General features: G+C 38.8%; 3 protein-coding genes across 24 annotated transcripts in view; 2 read left to right on the top strand and 1 right to left on the bottom strand.

Moving 5' to 3' along the window:
• Window positions 1-4,820, top strand: part of CHUK (component of inhibitor of nuclear factor kappa B kinase complex) — a 34,589-nt gene extending 29,769 nt beyond the window's left edge. For 7 of the 14 annotated variants that reach the window (XM_089898030.1, XM_089898028.1, XM_089898033.1 and 4 more), the window contains 3 exons: window positions 641-771; window positions 2,731-2,830; window positions 3,579-4,820. In XM_089898030.1, the coding sequence (XP_089754156.1) occupies window positions 641-771; window positions 2,731-2,830; window positions 3,579-3,608 (261 nt within the window). In that variant the 3' untranslated portion in view covers window positions 3,609-4,820. Of the gene's footprint in view, window positions 1-640; window positions 772-2,730; window positions 2,831-3,578 lie in introns of those variants that run through there. The other 7 variants (XM_089898029.1, XM_022569060.3, XM_089898037.1 and 4 more) reach the window with 5 other exon arrangements.
• LOC149747301 (uncharacterized) lies at window positions 735-7,510 on the bottom strand. The gene is made up of 2 exons (XM_089898053.1): window positions 6,712-7,510; window positions 735-2,676 (listed from the first exon to the last, which is right to left on the bottom strand). The coding sequence occupies exons 1-2, from the start codon at window positions 7,259-7,261 to the stop codon at window positions 2,666-2,668; spliced, it is 561 nt and encodes a 186-aa protein (XP_089754179.1). The 5' UTR covers window positions 7,262-7,510; the 3' UTR covers window positions 735-2,665.
• Window positions 4,931-19,502, top strand: part of ERLIN1 (ER lipid raft associated 1) — a 43,120-nt gene continuing 28,548 nt past the window's right edge. The window contains exons 1-6 of one of the 9 annotated variants that reach the window (XM_089898044.1): window positions 4,931-6,974; window positions 7,266-7,389; window positions 9,417-9,498; window positions 13,857-13,903; window positions 15,284-15,345; window positions 18,669-18,833. In XM_089898044.1, the coding sequence (XP_089754170.1) occupies window positions 7,277-7,389; window positions 9,417-9,498; window positions 13,857-13,903; window positions 15,284-15,345; window positions 18,669-18,833 (469 nt within the window). In that variant the 5' untranslated portion in view covers window positions 4,931-6,974; window positions 7,266-7,276. The remainder of the gene's footprint in view (window positions 6,975-7,265; window positions 7,390-9,416; window positions 9,499-13,856; window positions 13,904-15,283; window positions 15,346-18,668; window positions 18,834-19,502) is intronic. The other 8 variants (XM_022569063.3, XM_089898048.1, XM_089898050.1 and 5 more) reach the window with 8 other exon arrangements.

Below are 19,502 nucleotides of genomic sequence, written 5' to 3'. Positions count from 1 at the left end.
GCTTCCCACTAGCTATCTACCTTATGTTTGGTAGTGTATATATGTCCATGCCTCTCTCTCGCTTTGTCACAGCTTACCCTTCCCCCTCCCCATATCCTCAAGTCCGTTCTCTAGTAGGTCTGTGTCTTTATTCCTGTCTTACCCCTAGGTTCTTCATGACCTTTTTTTTTTTTTCTTAAATTCCATATATAAGGACATGTGTATTTTATGTTGGGTTGATGCTCATGTTCTTTGCTTGGTGTCTCCCTAGCAATTCTGATACAGGACTTCATGATCATCTTTCATTATCTCTCTCCTTTCCGGTTTCCTGTTTTTATACTCCTCTCAACCCTAGACCACTGTGGTATCCCAACCCAATTTGCGGGTAGCTGCGCCTGACTAGATTTAAAAAACCAGTCCTTTGTTCAACTGGAGGTTTTTTTTTCCAACTAAAGTAGAATAGAAGGATAGATACATTTAGTTTTAGTCAGTGAAGAAAGGGGTCAAGGACAGGATAGTTAATAGGGGTGTGTAAGAGTAGAGATAGATTTATACAGAAATAGTCTGGTTATGCATAAAAGTAGTGATAGAAATGTTAAGTCTTAGGAATATGAATGTGTGGAGGTGCTTGCCTGTAATCTTTTTTTTTTTTTTCCTTCAGACACAGAGCTCTGCTCGGTCCCTTGTAGGATCCAGTCTAGAAGGTGTAACCCCTCAGGCATCAGCATGGCTGCCCACAACTTCAGCAGAACGTGAACATCCTCTGTCATGCGTGGTAACTCCTCAAGATGGGTGGGTTCACTTTGTTAAAATAGATAGTTGTATTTTCAAGAGCAGTGGTAGGAATGAGGCAGTAGAGTGCAGTGGTTAAGACATATTCTTCACTGCCTTATAGACCAGGATTGAATCCTGATTGTCTCTTTGTAATAACCTTATACAGTTAACTTGACTCTTTTAATGTTCACATTTCCTTACCTGTAAAATGGGAAAATTCAGCTAGACAGTGTATATAAAATGCTTGGGAAGTGAATCTTCAGCAAATCTTACTTCTTATTAGCTCAGTCCAGGTTCTAAGTTCTTTATCTGTTATTGGCTTATCAAATCTTTTAGCCAAACTATATTCCTCACTTAACCATTTATCTCTGAGAAATTATGCTATCTTTTTGAAGTTATCATTTTAGGGCCCATGATCAACCCTCTAATGGAATTGAGTTTAATCTACTCATTTTATAACTTAGTATTTCTAAAATGACTTTTTTCAGTGCCTTAAATCATTTTTGCAAATAACTCAAGTTTGAAGTCCTATATTTTCTTTTAATTCCTACTCTTCTGCTAAAAGCTGAATGACTATCCATTTCTGTTATTTTTCTCAGCATAAGATGTGCCATATCCAGAGCCATTGGCTCTTTGCTAGCTTGTGTATTGTCAGTACCATGACCTCTACAATACCAGCATTTCCTGGAAGCTCTGCCCATAATTAGTTTTGCAGAGGTGCAGCCATGTAACATCACTGCTCAGGAGGTCATGCAGTTGCACATTCTGTACTCTGCTTTTATGAGAGAAAAGCACATGGCAGGAAGGCAAGCTGATACCAGGTATTTTATCTTCTTAAAGAAAGCAAGCTCCAGGGTATATCTCGGGGTCATTATGCATTTGGCCCAATGTAATACATCCACAGCTACAGCATAGGCTATAATTAATTATATGGACTTGAGGAAATATTCCATTAATCAGAATTGACACAAATAAAATTTAATACCTTTTTGCTTTCATTAAAGGCATGTAGGTTTATTAGGGGATGCAAATGGTTGCAAATGTTACCTCTGTACAAGTGATTTTCAATGTGAGGTTGTGGTTGTTTGCAAAAGTATATTCAACAGGAATTTTAAAATACATTTTCCAGTAGGAATACGTTATAAAGGAAAACTTCAAATGTACCTGCGGTACTTAACCACCAAGGATTGGGAACTGTTGGCCTCAGTTTTTCTATCTGTTGAATAAGCTGAATGAGAATTTAGTTCTAAGCTAATAATGACTATCTTCCATGGCTTAGAACTGATTCTAGTCGGGTAGGGACTGAGGGTTAGTAAAAGGTAAGGATGGAGGCCATATGGAAGAGGGAAGTGTAGAAGGTGGAAACCAAATTCAGGATTTCCTTCAAATACAAACTTCAGGGATAATTCTTGGTTCTGGGCAGCTCCCCGTCACAGGTTTCTTCTGCTGTCCTCAGGAATCAGCTTGCTTGTTTGCTTTCTCATTGCTGTCATCTGTATTTTCCAAACAGTTTTTTTCACCTTCCCTGATATTTGCAGAAAAGATTGTACTTTTGTATCTCCTCCCCTACATGTGTATCTCTGAAGTAAGCATGCTGATGTTTTTACTACTTATAAGGAAAGGGAAATGTTTCAGAAACAGAGATCTTTCATCTAGCTGTGCCACAGGATCTCTTTTTTTTTTCCCCCCAGTGAGCATTTTCAGGGGGAAAAAGTTGTATATAAGTGCCACTTATATTTCAGAGGAAAATCAGATTGCAGTTATAGTGGACTCATTATTATTAGAGCTGGGCAGAGGCAGCAGCTTGGAGTAACAGGACTCTTGCCTCTGGGTGGGAGGGATGAGGAAACTGAAGACTACAGGAATCAGCTGCATTGGGTTGCAGGGTTGCAGTGTTGTCAGAAGGGCAGAATCATCCTGACCCTGAAGACCAGAAAATAGAGGAAATTGGTATGCCTCTTTGCTTTCATTCCACAGGGAGACTTTAGCACAAATAATAGAAGAAAATTTGAACTGTCTTGGCCATTTAAGCACTATTATGCATGAAGCAAATGAGAAACAGGGCAACAGTATGATGGTAAGTTTTATATGGATACGGATGTCTGTTTTAGGTATGTTGGGCGCAAAGGATTTAACTTTCCATGCTAGATTTATCTGGCATTTGGGATGCAGATGGGGAATAGAAGTCAGAGGAAAGAGCATTTGAGGAATGCTTGACCTCAACTCCCCATCTTCTCTTATTCATGGATATACTAGGATTATGTCATCAGTTATCTTCAACAATAGCATTTTTGGTCAAGTTAAATGAGTAGTGAGCTTTCTTTGCAGTGTGACCACTGAAATCGAATGGTTTGTACTTTTTGCTTCAGCAATCAATTTTCTCCAATAAGATTGGACATGATTTGTACTGTAATTCAAATATAGTAACTGCTGTATGCAAAATGAATAATGTTAATATGGTTATAATTTATAGAAGTGTTTATATGAAGATTTGGTTACTGTGAATTATTGATTTGTTAAAACTTGGAGAAACTACAATAAAATGTTTACTGGATTAACTTTCACTACATTTAGTCTTGATGTTAATTCTTTGTTATTTCCTCTTTAATTATTTGCTTCAAATATTTATAAAAACTCTGAAATATTTTTTTTAGTTAGCAGAAAAGGTAAACTAAACTCTTTAATTGCAACTTATTTGTACTTTTGGTTTTTCAACTTTTGATTATAAAATGTCCAAATATACAGAAAACTTGTAGAAATGAACACCCATATACCTACCACTTTTAGTCAATATCTAATTGTATCTTTTTCATGCCTGGTTTTAGAATCTTGATTGGAGTTGGTTAACAGAATGACTTGCCACTTACTGACCCAAACGTATGAAGTTGTTGCTGCAAATGTTGGAAGTTCGTTTTTCTCTTATGAAACCATTCTTCAGACACCCATCAGTGGAAGAAATGACTATGATCAGAAACTACACATGATTTCACAGTGCAATATTTTGACTGGGTAATTTTAACCTCTGAACAGATAGAATTTAATGACTCAGTGGACTTGTTTAAATACTACAGCTACTTAGGAGCATCGTTGGAATCCATTTGTCTTCAAACTTGATAAAACATTACTTATTTAACTCGACTATCTTTCAACATTTAACTTTTGGGCATAAGGCCAAAGTAATGTATACAGAGAAGAAAATCTCAACTAACATGTATTCTAAGTAAAAATTGTTTGCCTGTGTTTCTGTGGAAGAGACTGTTTGCAAGTAGAATTGTACTTCTTGAAGAATAAACCCTACCTCCTTGTGTTGCACTCAACAGTGCTTTTCCCGGCATCATAAGGAGTTAGTTTAATCCCATTTTCAATTTCAATCCCAAATGCACATTTGACTGTATCCCTTTCCTACAGAAGGGATTGTGCATCTGTGCCTTTAATACCAGTTGATTCTTTCAAATCTTGTTAAGTGTGCTATGTGTATATGTATTTAAGATGTACATTTAATAATATCAAAGAAAAGATGCCTGTTAATTTATAATGTATTTGAAAGCTTATCTATGTTTTAATTTGTATAAATGGGTCTTTTGTTTAAGGACTCTTTCATGTCTTGTCATATAAATTTATAAAGGTCTATACTCCTGATCTGTAATTCCAAAATCCAAAAAGGTCTGATAACAAGGTTTTTCATAAGTTTGGTGACAGAATTCACCTGCTTGCACATCCATCGTGAACTGACATTGAATCTATCCCATTTAGTGTGAATATTCTTTTTTTTTTTTTTTTTTTTTTTTGCTGTAGAAATATTAACGTGTTTGCTTGTTTGGGGGTAGGGTGCTGCCACAGACCCTGCCTGGGGTTTATGTAGTATGGTATATGCACTGAATTACCTTTCTAAAAATCTGAAAATTTCATAATTCTGAAACACCTGGCCCCAAGGGTTTCAGATAAAGGATTGTGGATCTATCATCTGTTAAATAATTTAGAAGGTGTTACTTGTTTAAAGAAAAATGTGAAATTCTTTTGTATTCTAGACAGTTTTTCACTTTGTGTATTAAATAATTTTTAAATTACTTTTTGAACCTCTGTTCACTAAAATCAGATTATAATAATTGAATATGCTTTGGGAAAATGTGAAGATTCTGTGAAGCAGAGTTGGAGCACAGAATAACATAATGGGCTCTCATAATGTACTTTCCTTAGGAATGAAACAGGACTTATGGTAAAGACAGTATTGGGTAGCTTCTTTAATATACTCTTTTCTCCTGAGATGTCCTATCAACACTATCCATGTCTAAAAACTGTGCTCATACCTTGCCCTATAAACTGCTGTCTTAGTTACACCATCCCCATTTTTGCTAGTAGTGTCATTTTCCCAGTCATCTAAGTTTGAGACCTTGGGGTTGTCTTCTCCTAACTCTAGTCATCTGGTACTACTGTTTCTCTGAATATGGACATTCTGACTACCAGCTGTTAAAATAGGCAGTCTCTCTCTTGCTTCTCCAGTTCTAGAAGGTTTTAATCAATAAACATTTATTGGGTACCTATTGCTTGGAAGATATTGAGCAAAATGGGAAGATCAGAAAAGTTAACACAGGCAGTACAATAAGAATGTTTATGTGGCATGAAATTATTGTTAAAGGATTTTTTAAATGATCATGTGTTTTTCTAAATATCACTGTAATAACTGATAAAAGATCTGGTAGAGGGTGGGACCATTTTTATGGTTTGTGGCTGATATGATCTCAGGCTAGCCTGATCTGTGTGATACGTAAGGGCAAGTGGTGTGAGTCAGAACAGTCTTTTATAGTACGAGCACCTCAAATTTGCTTATGATACATGAGTTGAACACTATTTATTGGCTGACAACTTTTCAGAGTTAAGTGTCAGTTGTGCATTATATCCATTTCATTCCCTAATTCAAGCAATATTATGAAAAACTAAGAGAATCCATCCAGAAAACAAAGGCTGGACAAGTTATTTTTTATTCTCTTTGCTTTTTATCAGTTAAAATAGCTACGCTCTGCAAATAACATTTATCTGGTACAGACACGGTCCCATACATTCCTAGGTAGTAGAAGTCAAATGAATGATACGGGTAAGTGCATTTATTGAAGGGAGAAGGTACAGTGGTCTGGGAGGGCTTCCTTTAAAGAAGATTTTAATTGATTCTATTTACCTCTTCCCATTTCCACTGTTACTACCATTGTAACCTTGGGCCTGCAGTTTCCTAACAACTTGGCTTCCCTGTCTCCTGTCTCCACTCTAAGCCATTTTGTAGACTCACTGGCCCTAAGGTACTGCTTTCCCATACTTCCCTGCCCAAGAGGTTACAGAGCTCTCCATCCTTATTCTACCTTGTCCAGTTGTGGTGCCACTGCTAGCCTTTCAAGGCTTACACCATTACTGCCCAACCTCTTCTAACATGCTGCCCTTATTTCCTTTGTATCCATCTTTCTTACTCCCATCTACTCTTTCACTTTGTCCTTTCTGTTTCCGGTAATACATGCAGATAATGCATAATTTAAAAGAACAGAAAAATATGTAGTGAAAAGAAAGTCTGTCTCTATTCTCTAGCCATCCAGTTTTCCCTCCCTGCAGGAAAAGTGCATTCGAGCCTTTCAAAATCTGGGCCTAGCCTAGCATCCCACTCCTTTCCATCACACAGGCTTCAAGGAAGCTCAAATGCTCATTGTCTTCAATCTTCCCGGAGGACCCTCCAACACACACTCACGTTTACTGCTTATTAGTTTATTCTGTTCTTATTGCTTGGATGGCTTTCATAAAGCCCTCACTGGATCAGCATTCTGGCACGTTAATAGGTGACTGCACAAGAACACGCTGACCAATCCCTTGTCTCAGAGGCCCTCTCCGTTCCTCTGCCTCCTTCCTTACTCCACATTGCCGATTTCCCGTCTCTTCCGGAGCAGGAAACCAGCAGTACACAGTAGAGAGCCCACGTACCTTCGCGCGAGATAGCTCGGCGGGCGGCGGCAAGAATTTTGTCCCATCCGCTCCCCGTCTCTAGTCGCGGGGCGAGCGCAGCGTCGGTGTGCGTGTCCGCGCAGCCGCAGTGCCCCGCGGGTGGGCGGGGCCGGCTCTTGGCCGCGGTTGGTGCGGCCCGGGTGGAGACTTCACGTGCACGCGGGGGGCGGTGCGTCACTGATCGGTGGGGCGCGGCCGAGGGGTCGGCGTCCGTCCGGAGTCTGCGGCTGGCCCCCTTCTCAGTTAATGCTTTCCCCTGGGCAGGGAGGAGCGGGGGGGAGGGGGGTGTCAAGACGGTCACCGAGCAGGGGCGACCCACGGGCCGGCTCGCGCGGAGGGGTTGGCGACGGGGAAGCGGGCTCTGCGAGGAGGGAAAAGAGGCACAGGACTCCTCAGCTCGGCCTGCGGGAGGGGGCCGGGTCGCGGGAGGGCGCCGGGTCGCGGGAGGGCGCCAGGTCGCGGGAGGGCTAGGTGGAAAACGGAAGGTGGGCCTGTCACTCACGGGGCTGGGGCCCCGTTCCTTCCTCATCCAGGAGGAACTAGGATGAATATGACTCAAGCACGCGTTCTGGTGGCTGGAGTGGTGGGTCTGGTGGTTGTCCTCCTCTACGCCTCCATCCACAAGATCGAGGAAGGACACCTGGCCGTGTACTACAGGTGAGCGGCACGTGCAGTCAGCTCAGGTTCTAGAGCAGGTAGAAGGGAGACTTCCATTAGAGTCTAGGAAGTTGTTCCCTCTGCGGTGTCAGGGAGCTCTTTCCAGTCCTAGGAAGTGACTTTCGTCGCAGCTCTAGGGAGAGTATGGGAGCTGTGGCAGGCTTTTGCAGAGCATCCTCCAGGTGTTGGACAGTTTCAGTGCTATGTACATTGTGTGCAGAGGTTAAGACTCCCTGCAGTTTTTCCTAGTAGTCAGTAAATTCAGTCATTTGCAGAAAAAAATGAAGGGTGGAAGGCAGTGGTGACTCCACCTGTGGCTGAAGAAATGGATAAATCATTGTTAAATTCCATACAGCTGTACTGGCCATTAGTTGCAGCTGTAGGTGCTATTTAGAAACTCTGGTCCTGTTTGTGGTGGTTTCTTAGATTTTTTTTTTTTTCCTTTAAAAAGTCCTGGTGTCTGGTTTGGGCTTGTAAGGCCATTAAGACCATGACAGTTGTTAAATTCCTGGACCTTGGGAGACAAACACAGGATTGTGACAGATACATCCTCCTCCCACCTTTCCCTGTCTTTTCAAGTTGTGGAAAGCAGTGGTGTGGAATGTGTTGATCTCTAGCTGAGATGAATAGCTTTTCCTTCAACGTAGTTACCACCTGTTCTTTTGATATAGACAGAGGACAGTTTGGAGAAATTGCGATAACGATGTATTTGAAAGAGCTTCAACTTTTTGCCGGCTTCTGTCATCCCATAAAACCAATATTTCTACTTTTAGATCCATCCTGAGTCTTAGAAACAGTCTTCCCTGTGAAGCACTAATTTCAAATACAATTTTAGTGATATATCTTAGCAGGTGGTGGGTCTGGCATTTAAAAAATGGCAAATTAGTCTGTATTTCCATCTAGTTCAGCATTGTCTTCCTGATAGTAAATCCAAGAACATTTCAAGGTATGGCTCTCAAAAAATTAGGGCTGGACCTCAAACAGTTCATCTTCTATTAGCTATTTGTTATGAATTCTTTGCAAACCTATTTATATTTTCAAGATAGGAAGGTAAGTTATATTAATTTACTATTCGTTATGTAAAATAGGACTTCTTTTTTATATTTGCCTCCAAATTACCTCCTTTTTATAACTTGCAAGATGTGCCTTCATGTTTCTCACATTCCGGAATTTGGTGAACAAGTCCACACTTATATCTATTTGTAGTCTTATCCCCTCACCCTTCATCTTTCCGTGCTAATTTGTTGTTGTTGTTGATTTTATAGAGGCTTTATGCCCCCAGTATTTTTTTCTTTGTTCCAAATAAGTTTCTTTTTTGATTAAAAAAAATTGTTTAAATTGTTAATTTACAATGTTGTGTTTCAAGTGTATAGCAAAGTGATTCAGTTATACATATACATTTATATATATTATTTTTCAGATTTTCTATTATAGGTTATTACAAAATATTGAGTATAGTTTTCTGTGCTATACAGAAGGTCCTTGTTGTTTACCTATTTTATATATAGTAGTGTGTATGTTAATCGCCCCCAGCATTTTAATTGCTTTGTAGGTAGATTAAAAGAATCTTGAGCATCAGAAATTTTCTCCTTCCTTGAAAGTTTGTGTTATCTATTTTTTATTCAGCCTGGTGATTAAATGTATTGTGTTTTGATCTGGCTCACGCTATGTACAATTAAAGTACATCAACTGAGAGCCATTCGAATTTTTTTCACAAGTAGTTCTCAAAAGGTTAAAGACCAAAGAGAATCTTTATACCTGAGAGTGGTGCTGGAGACCCAGAGGTACGGTTGGTAGAACTTGTGAAACAAGGTGTAACATGGGCAGTTTAATTTGATCTTTTCACTTTTGTAGGTGTGGCAGATATTTTAGGGACCAGCAGTTGTTCATCATTAGTAACTCATATTAGTGAGGCTTTAGTAGATCAATATAGCATGAGTAAGAGTGAATATTTATTATAGAATTTTAGATTTGGAAAGAGAATTTCTCTTTTTATAATCTTGTCAAATTGAAACATCTTTTTGCAGGGGAGGAGCTTTACTAACTAGCCCCAGTGGACCAGGCTATCATATCATGTTGCCTTTCATTACTACGTTCAGATCTGTGCAGGTGAGTGATTCCTAGGGAAGCCCCCACACTGGATAGACAGGTGCGAGCGGAACAGTGACCACATTCATGGGTGGAGATAGAATTCCTCATTTCTTAAGCTAATGGTAGTATTTACTTAATTGTAGGAGTTAAAAGTTCAGAGTACAGTTGTCACAGCATAAGTTATGGTTTTGAACCACGTCACTCTCTTGAGGTATATTAGAAGTATGAGCTAGGCGGCTTGGAAGGACTCACTTCTCCCATCTATATAGTGGTATGCAGCAGGTTTTGTGTTGCTGCTGTCAAAATAAAAGCAGGACTTTGAAACACAACTAGAGATATAAACCAGTGATAACTTGGTTTAGAATGGTGTTTGGTTTCCATAGAGGCAAGCTCCTGGGCTACTGTTAACATGGAGGATCTGAATTTTTATACACAGCTTCTCTGCTTCACATTTTTGCCTGGAACATTAAGCATAATTATATGTGGAACATTAGTGAGTGTTCTATTTTGACAGCATCCCAGAATAACTTAAATAAGCGGCTGGTTCTTGAGAACAGACACTTAGTAAGTATCTTTTGAGGTAACAACATGACAAAACAGGATTAGATTGTTACTACTTTTTTTTTTTTTTTTGTGGTACGTGGGCCTCTCACTGTTGTGGCCTCTCCCATCGCGGAGCACAGGCTCCGGACACGCAGGCTCAGCGGCCATGGCCCACAGGCCCAGCCGCTCCGCGGCATGTGGGATCCTCCCGGACCGGGGCACGAACCCGTGTCCCCTGCATCGGCAGGCAGACTCTCGACCACTGCGCCACCAGGGAAGCCCAGATTGTTACTACTTTTGCAGGCACTGTGTGATTCTAAATCTTTGGATTCAGAAGTTTGTCTACTCTCCGCTGCTAATTTTTCAGGGCTTGGGAAAATTCATGTATTTAATCTTGTAATTTAAAGTCTAGGCTTCCTGCTAAGTGAGATTTTCATTATGAATACTTAAATCCTCCAGATTTCCCTCCAATTCCCTTTTAGATGGCTTGGGGCAAGAGTTGTGTATGTTAAAGTGAAGTATAGTGTTCTTCCCCTAGTCAGACTGATTTCCATATTGTTTCCCCATATTTATTTTATTCACTCTTGCCTAGGCTGATGCTATTACCTCTTCTCTCACCATCTCTCTCTTTATTCCTTATTTCCTGTCTAAATCTTGCCAGCCTTTTTAAGGCTCATCACAAATCCTTCTCCTCCTCTTCCATAGCCCTTAAAGTCTGTATTGTAAATTTTGGCCCTTGATCTTATTTCCTTTAATAATGTTGTCTTGTATTGTTCTCTTAAGTTTTTGTGTGAATTTTGTTTTTCCAGAAAGTCTCCAAGCTTCTTGAAGGCAGGGGTCATAACACGTTTATATTTCTGACCTTTCTACTTGTGGTGAAAGTTGTTAAGTTGAGCTGATTTCTCTGGAAGCGGTATGGTGTAGTGAACATGGGGCCAGAAACCTGTAAACTAGGTTCTGGCTCTGGCTCTGCCACTAATTGTTTACATGACTTTGCAGAAATCACTTAACCATTCTAGACTTCAGTTACTCCTCTGTGAAACAAGGGGTTTTATTTGCATGAACCCATCAACAGCTTAAATAGTCTATATTGATGTTATCAATGGCATCATCAGACCCTTAGAGATCAGGGGCTTTTTTAGACCTTGTTCAAAGCCAGGCAGATTTGTCTCTGCCTTCTTGGAGCTTAGTATGTTGAGTCATACTGATGCAGAGATATATAAAAGAGATACAGACAATAAACAAATAGATTTTAGAGTTTAATTACATATATAACAAATACACAGTGTGTGTGTGTGTGTATTCATACATATACACACACAAACACATAGAGTGATAAACTGTCATAAAAAATGAAAATGAGGGACTTCCCTGGTGGCGCAGTGGTTAAGAATCCGCCTGCCAATGCAGGGGACACGGGTTCGAGCCCTGGTCCGGGAAGATCCCACATGCCGCGGAGCAGCTAAGCCCACGCACCGCAACTACTGAGCCTGCGCTCTAGAGCCCACGAGCCACAACTACTGAGCCCGCGTGCCACAACTACTGAAGCCCGCACACCTAGAGCCCATACTCTGCAACAAGAGAAGCCACTGCAATGAGAAGTCCGCGCACCGCAATGAAGAGTAGCTCCCGCTTGCCACAACTAGAGAAAGCCCGTGCACAGCAACGAAGACCCAACCCAGCCATAAATAAATAAATAAATAAATAAATAATCTTATTAAAAAAGAAGAAATGAAAATGAAATTAGTAAAAAGATTTACTGCTGGAGTCAGTGTGACTAAATAGAAATGGTCTGTCTTTATATGTGAAACTAACGTTCTAGGAAAGAATTATATTAATAAAACCCTTTTAAGAAGTTGTTTTCATAAGAATGAGATAAAGAAACTTATTTTTAGGAAGTTTTGGAGCACATTAGAAGACATAGCTTATATAAACAAATGGCTTAAGAGACTTGGCATTTGAAAGGAATATTTAAGAAGCATCTTGGGGAAATGTGAGATCCCATATATGATGTAAGAAAAAAAAAACTGTTTAGAAAAATATAAAAACCTTCAGCCTTTAAAATATATATTTATATAACAAAACCAAAGACTTTTAAAATAAACATTCATACTGGGGAAATTTTTGAGGTAATCAAAAGAAGTATAAAAATACATGAAGATAGGAGGTTAAATTGAAGATTTAACATTTGAACTCTTTCCTAGTTTTACTTGGTTTGAAAATTGACTAGAGAATATCCTTTAGGTTTAAATAGGAATGTATATTTAAAGTTGATTTGGAAGTTGAATATGGTGAATGTTTTGAAGGAAATAAAATAAATTGAGCTCACCTCCATCAACTTCCCTCACTCTACCTACATCCTGTCACTAGTGTTTACTATCACCCTTTTAACCCCAGACTTAACATTCTATTCTTTTTCCTCCTGGAATTTTATATGAAACTAGTTATCAGATCCCTTCTCTATTGTATCTCCTGGGTTGAAAGCTTTAAATTTCCATGGCCTTTTCTACATTAACCTAAATAAATTACTACTTTAGCTTCCCAGCTGGTTTTCTTGCCTCCAGATATGATAGATAATGAGAACCACAACACACATAAGCAAAGGAATGAAGGAAAAGTCCTATTTTTGAAAGGTTTGTTTGTGGCTGTGTGTAAGGTGGACTAGGGAGAGCACAAGCCCCCCAGCAAACATTCAGGACCCTCTGCCTAACCTCATGTTCTCTTCTCAGAGTTTCACCTCTCATCTATATTGTCCCTTCTGCTCCAGGCAAGCCAACTGCTTCCTGACACCTATACACATAGTTTGTCCTCAACTTTGTGTATTTGAATAGATACATATTGAATTTAAGATGCTTCTCTGCCTTATCTGTTCTTATTTCTCCTTCTCTAGACTGGGCTTATAAATATTTCACCTCAGAGAGCTTTTCAAATGATTATTTTACTCTATCACTTAATACCTAACAATTCAGTTTATACTCTGTTATTTGTACCTGTTATGGATTGCTTTGTAAGGATTTTATCTCCTGTGTTGGATTGTGAGCTCTTTGGAAACAAGGACCATGCTTCTTTTTTCCGTTGTATTCCATAAAGTACTATGTTGCTGTGGGCTTAACATGGTGCAGTGTGTCCAGAATACACTCATTATGTGCTCTCCTGTTGGAAGCCTTCAAGTGCAATAGGGAGTCATTCTGGATCCGAACCAAGTTGTGACAGGGGCAGAGTAATTAAGTACCAGATGGTTGGTTCACAAGGAGGAAGCAGTGCTGATGGTGGCATTTATTTTAAAAAGGAAATTGAGAGACTGTCTGAGAAATCTCTAGGACCTGAACTAAAATATTGACTATAGCTTTAGAGGAAAAGGTTGGTGTTGAGCTCAAGGGCCCCTCTGAGTTGAAGACTGCTTGTATGCCTATAATAGTTATCTTTTGTCTTCATTGTAACCATTAATATTAGCAGTGGAATCAGAGTTCAGAGTACAAATCCTAGCAGTAGTATCCTTGTGGGTAATCCATGTAGTTTGCAGTCCCAGGGCAGCTCCATGCAAATAAGGGACTGACTGAGAGATTGAACATTGAAACTTTCAGATTGAGTATTGAAGCTTTCCTGGTGCATCTTGACTCAGACATTAACTGTAAAATATTCTGTCTCTAGTCTTTCATGTTTGCCAGGATACAAAAAGAGATTGCTCTGATAGCTAATTTTTGGGGACTAAAATTGTAATGGAGCTCTCCTGTACGTACCTTTCAGCAGTTCTCTAGAGATTTTCCTTTGGGACCAGTGGTTCTTTGATGATATGTGTGCTGAGTATTGATGAGATATTTTTTCCTCCCCAGACAACACTGCAAACTGATGAAGTTAAAAATGTGCCTTGTGGAACAAGGTAAGCGTTCCCCTTGCTTACCAACCTCCCTTTGGTTCAGATGTATTTTCTGTTCATAAGCTGTGATCACTTAAACATCTTTCAAAGAGGCATCGTAGTAACCCAGGGGGATTTCTCTTCTGAGCATTATTTGAGAAAAGCCCTGTCTCCAAATAGGACCTTTCCATCTTAGGAGCCATTTTAAACTAACAATAGATAGTTTAAAATGAAATCAGCTTACCTTGTCATCTGTAGTATTAAATGCCATCTAACTTAGAGTTTCTGATTCAGTAGATCTGGAATGAGACCCGAGAATTTGCATTTCTAGCAGAAGTCCCAGGTGATCCTGAGCTGATCTGAGGACCTTACTTTGAAAAATCACTGCTGTATAAAGTTTTGGGGCAAGAAAGGCAAGCAAGGCCCAAATTATTTTTAGCGTATAATCAGTACATTGAATTGTATCAGAAGAAGAGTATAAAGTTCAGTGTATGTTTTAAATTCTGTATTTTAAATGACCAGAATATCACAGAAATGTTCTTAAAGAGGGAGCAAATTCTCTCTGTTTTAAGTTAGCGTATTGATACAAGTTCTCCCTAGGTCTGTCTGTAACTTTTTTGTAGATTCCCTTTAGAGATGACTCAGAATTGGCATCTGATGAGATGTTGGGTAAATTCTATTTTTATCTTCATGCTTTCATGTATTTGTCAGATTTTTTTCAGTGAGCAGGTATTATGCTTTTTTATCAGAAAAAAAATGTTGTTGTAAGTTGGTAGCAAGGCTTAGTTGTATAGTTTCAAAATTTCTTAACTTCACCTATCTTAAATTGAGGTTCCCATGTTCCTCAGGGTCTGTGCTGGTAGGCCAGGAAGTATAGGAAGCCATTAATTAACAAGACCTATCTTTCTGGAGTGTCAGTTTTACTTCGAGGTTTGGGGGAAGATTCTTCTTTTCATATTAGAATAAATACAGATGAAAAGTAGATTAAGATAAAGAAGGGAATCAAAAGAATTTCAGCCTGTGGCTGGCCTCCATACCTCTGGGGAACCACTTTACCTGATTCCTTGATGGAGAAGTTTGAGAAGTGCACTGCCTTAGCTGTTGGCTTCATTTAATAAGGGCAAAGTGCTAAGCAGCTCTAGGTTATAGGTCTAGTCTTCCTGTGAGCTGATTTTGATCACAGCAGTTACAGAGGTGAGCTTTTGGTTATGAGAGAGCCAGGTGAGTGTGTGCAGGGTCATTTGAGTAGTGATCAGTGAGGTCAGTTTAATCAATCAGTAGTATATGTCTTTAGATTTTCCTTCTAAATTTCTATCATGTGGGATTTGTTTGATGATGTAGAATTAATCTAGGAACATAATAGGTTTGTATTTGGCTCACATTTTTCCATTTCTCTGTTTTTAGTGGTGGGGTCATGATCTATATTGACCGAATAGAAGTGGTTAATATGTTGGCCCCTTGTGCAGGTATGGTACCCATCTATTCTGTTATAGTTATAACCAGAGTGTCTGTAACTGAGAGATTCTCTAAGGAATAGGAATAGATTCCCTAAGGAAAGTTTTTTGACCTCATTCATTTCTGATATATATTTAAAAAAATAATCGCTGGAATATTTTCCATTCCTAGGGAATGGCGACAGAAATAGGTCAACAGAGTTGACTTTCTGCAACTGTATGCGTTACGCTGAGCTGAGTGTATCTAAGAAAAAGACATTCATTGATTATTTCTAGAATTTCTAGAAAGTAGCATTTTATCCAGTCAGGATGAGAAATAATATCCTTACATGTTAAAAGTCTATAACTGATCAGTTCCTTGGCTACATTGATTTGTGACCATAGAAAAATCTTTTCTAGTTGAGATTTGCAACAACTTGCAAAGCAATCTGAAAGTCCTCAGTGTGGGGAGAACACTTTCTTGGTAAAAGATGAAAACTCACAGAGATGGAGTACTGTTCAAATCAAAAACTTAATTAGGAGTTCTGAAGTAAGATCGACCACTTTAATGTTTGATTTCTTTTTGTAATTTTTTTTATTGTGATAAAATACATGTAACATAAAATTTACCTTCTTAACCACTTTTAAATATTCAGTGGACATTACATACATTCACATTGTTATGCCACCATCACCAGCATCCATCTCCATAACTCTTTTCATCTTGCAAAACTGAAACTCCCTACCCATTAAACAAGAACTCCTCATGCACCCGCTCTCCCAGCCCTGGCAACCACCATTTCTGTCTTTCTGACATTTCTGTCTGTACTTTCTTTCTCTGTGAATTTGACTACTCCAGGAACCTCATAAATGGAATCATATAGTATTTGTCTTTTTGTGACTGGCTTCTTTCACTAAGCATAACGTCCTCAGGGTTCATCCATGTTGTAGTAGCATGTGTCAGAATTTCCTTCCTTTTTAAGGCTGAATAATATTCCATTGTATGTATATACCACATTTTGTTTATCCATTCATCCATTGATGGACATTTGGATTACTTCCACGTTTTAGCTATTGTGAATAATACTACTATGAACATGGGTGTACTTGGGTTTCTTCGAGACCCTGCTTTCAATCAAAAGATCTGCCATTTTCAGAAGACCTAAATGGACATTTCTCCAAAGAAGACATACAGATGGCCAACAGGCACATGAAAAGCTGCTCAACATCACTGATTATTAGAGAAATGCAAATCAGCACTACAATGAGATATCACCTCACACCAGTCAGAATGGCCATCATTTAAAAGTCTACAAATAACAAATGCTGGAGAGAGTGTGGAGAAAAGGGAACCCTCCTACACTGTTGGTGGGAACGTAAATTGGTGCAGCCACTATGGAAAACAGTATGGAGGTTCCTCAAAAGACTAAAAATAGAGCTGTCATATGATCCAGTAATCCTACTCCTGGGCATGTACCCAGACAAAACTATAATTTGAAAAGATACATGCATCCCAGTGTTCATTGCAGCACTATTCACAATACCCAAGAGGTGGAAACAACCTAAGTGTCCATTGACAGATGAATGGATAAAGAAGATGTGGTACATACATGCAGTGGAATACTACTCAGCCATAAAAAAGAATGAAATAATGTCATTTTGAAGCCACATGGATGGACCTAGAGATTGTCATACTAAGTAAAGTAAGTTAGAAAGACAAATACCATCTGATACCACTTACATGTGGAATCTAAAACGTGACACAAATGAACTTATCTATGAAACAGTAACAGACAGGACAGACTTATGGCTGCTGTTGGGGAGGGGTGGATTGGGAGTTCGGGATTAACAGATGCAAACTATTATAAAGAATGGATAAACAACAAGGTCCTACTGTATAGCACAGGGAACTCCATTCAATATCCTGTGATAAACCATAATGGAAAAGAACGTGAAAAAGAATGTGTACATATGTATAACTGAATCGCTTTGCTATACAGTAGAAATTAACACAACATTGTAAATCAACTATAATAAAATAAAGTTTTTAAAAAGATCTGCCATTTTATTTTTATCCTTACTACTAAAATTTGCATGCTTACTATGTCAGGATACTGTGTTGGCAAAAACAATTTTAAAAGGTGAAGTTAGAGCCTTTGCGTTAAGGGCTTTTTATTTTACTTGAGAAGACATGATACTGACCTAAAAAAAATATATATATATATATACACACATATAAATATACATATATATATTTATATATATGTGTATATATATACACATATTTATGTACATATATAGGAATGTAAGGTTGTGCTAAGTTTCATGTCACTGGTACAGGTACAAATAGCAAAAGAATTTCAGAAGAGAGAGCGACCTGTATTACTATCAAGTGGATTTGGATTATATTTTTCAGCAATTAAGTATTTTCCTGTCTTTTATCATCTACTTTCCCTGGTCACAAATCAGTGGAATGGACTATGATTGAAAAAATAGAAGAAGGGGAGATAGTGCTCGTTTTCTGACCAGAGATAAAGAGGAAACTATTGTGTCACCAACTCATTTGGAAATGATCAAGAGGATGAGTTAGTCAGCGAGTATTTATTGATGGCCTGTTCATCTGTTGTGATCTGGAATCCGGTTACATCTAGTATCCTCCGTGGGAAGGCGAGTAGAGCAAGTCTTGGATTTGAAGGGAGAAAGCATGTTTTAATAAGTAGGGCACAGGTTCTGGCATGTTCTAGTATGTACCCTTAGGCACATTTCTGAAATTCTGTTTCTCAGTTTCATATTATGCAAAATAAGGAGATTTTTTTTTGTGAGAATTAAGTGTTAATGTATATAAATTGCCTGATATAAAGTCTGGCCCAGAAATGTTAGCTTCTTTCCTTTCTAGCCTGTCATTTTTTTTTTTTTTAACAGCCTTTAAAAACTGCCTTTTTGAAAACGGTCTTTTGGAGCTGTCTCCTTCTTTCATTCCCACTGTTCCTCAATTAGTTCAGGCCCTCTTTACCTCTTAGCTAAACTTTTACCTTGCAGTAATTGCTTTACAGTTCCCCTGCCTCTGATTTATATGCCTCACAATTCATTTTCACTCTGCTGCCAAAGTACAGATCTGATTGTGTCATGCCCTTGCTCAATTTTTGACGGTTCCTTATTACCTCCAAGATAATGTATACTCTCCTTAGTATGGAATATGAAGTTTGCCCATTAGAATTGCAAATGCAGTAATATCTGGAGAATAAGGCACAAGGAACACATCAAGGCTTGGAGTTGTGTTTCATGTTTTCACTATTTCATTGGCACTTTTCCTCATGTATATTTTATCACTGTAACTTTTACCTTGGCTGAATTAGAGGATACATGGGTGAACATGGATAGTACCTCTCTTTCAGTGTTTGATATAGTGAGGAACTACACTGCAGATTATGACAAGACCTTAATCTTCAATAAAATCCACCATGAACTGAACCAGTTTTGCAGCGCCCACACGCTTCAAGAAGTTTACATTGAATTGTTTGGTAAGTGTCTCATTTGTTTTAAATATATAAATAACCAATTAGAAATCTTGTTCAACTCGTCTGTGAATGCTATAATAATATTAGTAAGCATTATGCTATTTGAGCATTTCTTCTGAATTTATAATAGAGTAATTGTCTTTAAAATATTCTTTATCTGAAGTTTAAAATTGCTTAAATTTGCTTAAAATTGCTTAAATTAAGCAAATAGTTATGCAAACAAGATATTTTAAGAATGATAACCATTTTCTGAAGTACAAAGTATGTAACTTGGTAGAGATTGGAAAAAGATGATTTACAAACTAAGTTCTTTTTTTAAAATTAATTAATTAATTTTATTTTTGGTTGCGCTGGGTCTTCGTTGCTGCACGTGGGCTTTCTCTAGTTGCAGCGAGCAGGGGCTACTCTTCATTGCGGTGCGCGGACTTCTCATTGCGGTGGCTTCTCTTGTTATGGAGCACAGGCTCTAGGCATGCGGCCTTCAGTAGTTGCAGCACCCAGGTTCAGTAGTTGTGGCCCGCGGGCCCTGGAGCACGTGGGCTTCAGTAGTTGTGGCATGTGAGCTCAGTAGTTGTGGCACACAGACTTAGTTGCTCCGCGGCATGTGGGATCTTCCCGGACCAGGGCTCGAACCCATGTCCCCTGCATTGGCAGGTGGATTCTTAACCACTG

This window comes from Delphinapterus leucas, chromosome 16 (assembly GCF_059928025.1).
Source record: "Delphinapterus leucas isolate spDelLeu-1000000601 "Yukka" chromosome 16, BTC_Dleu_Yukka2, whole genome shotgun sequence".
NCBI lineage: Eukaryota > Metazoa > Chordata > Mammalia > Artiodactyla > Monodontidae > Delphinapterus > Delphinapterus leucas.
This window is presented reverse-complemented; position numbering and strand designations above follow the sequence as displayed.

Bases quoted from the DNA above. Each gene is read 5' to 3' on its own strand.
- LOC149747301 (XM_089898053.1), bottom strand. From the start codon at position 7,261: ATGAGGAAGGAACGGGGCCCCAGCCCCGTGAGTGACAGGCCCACCTTC.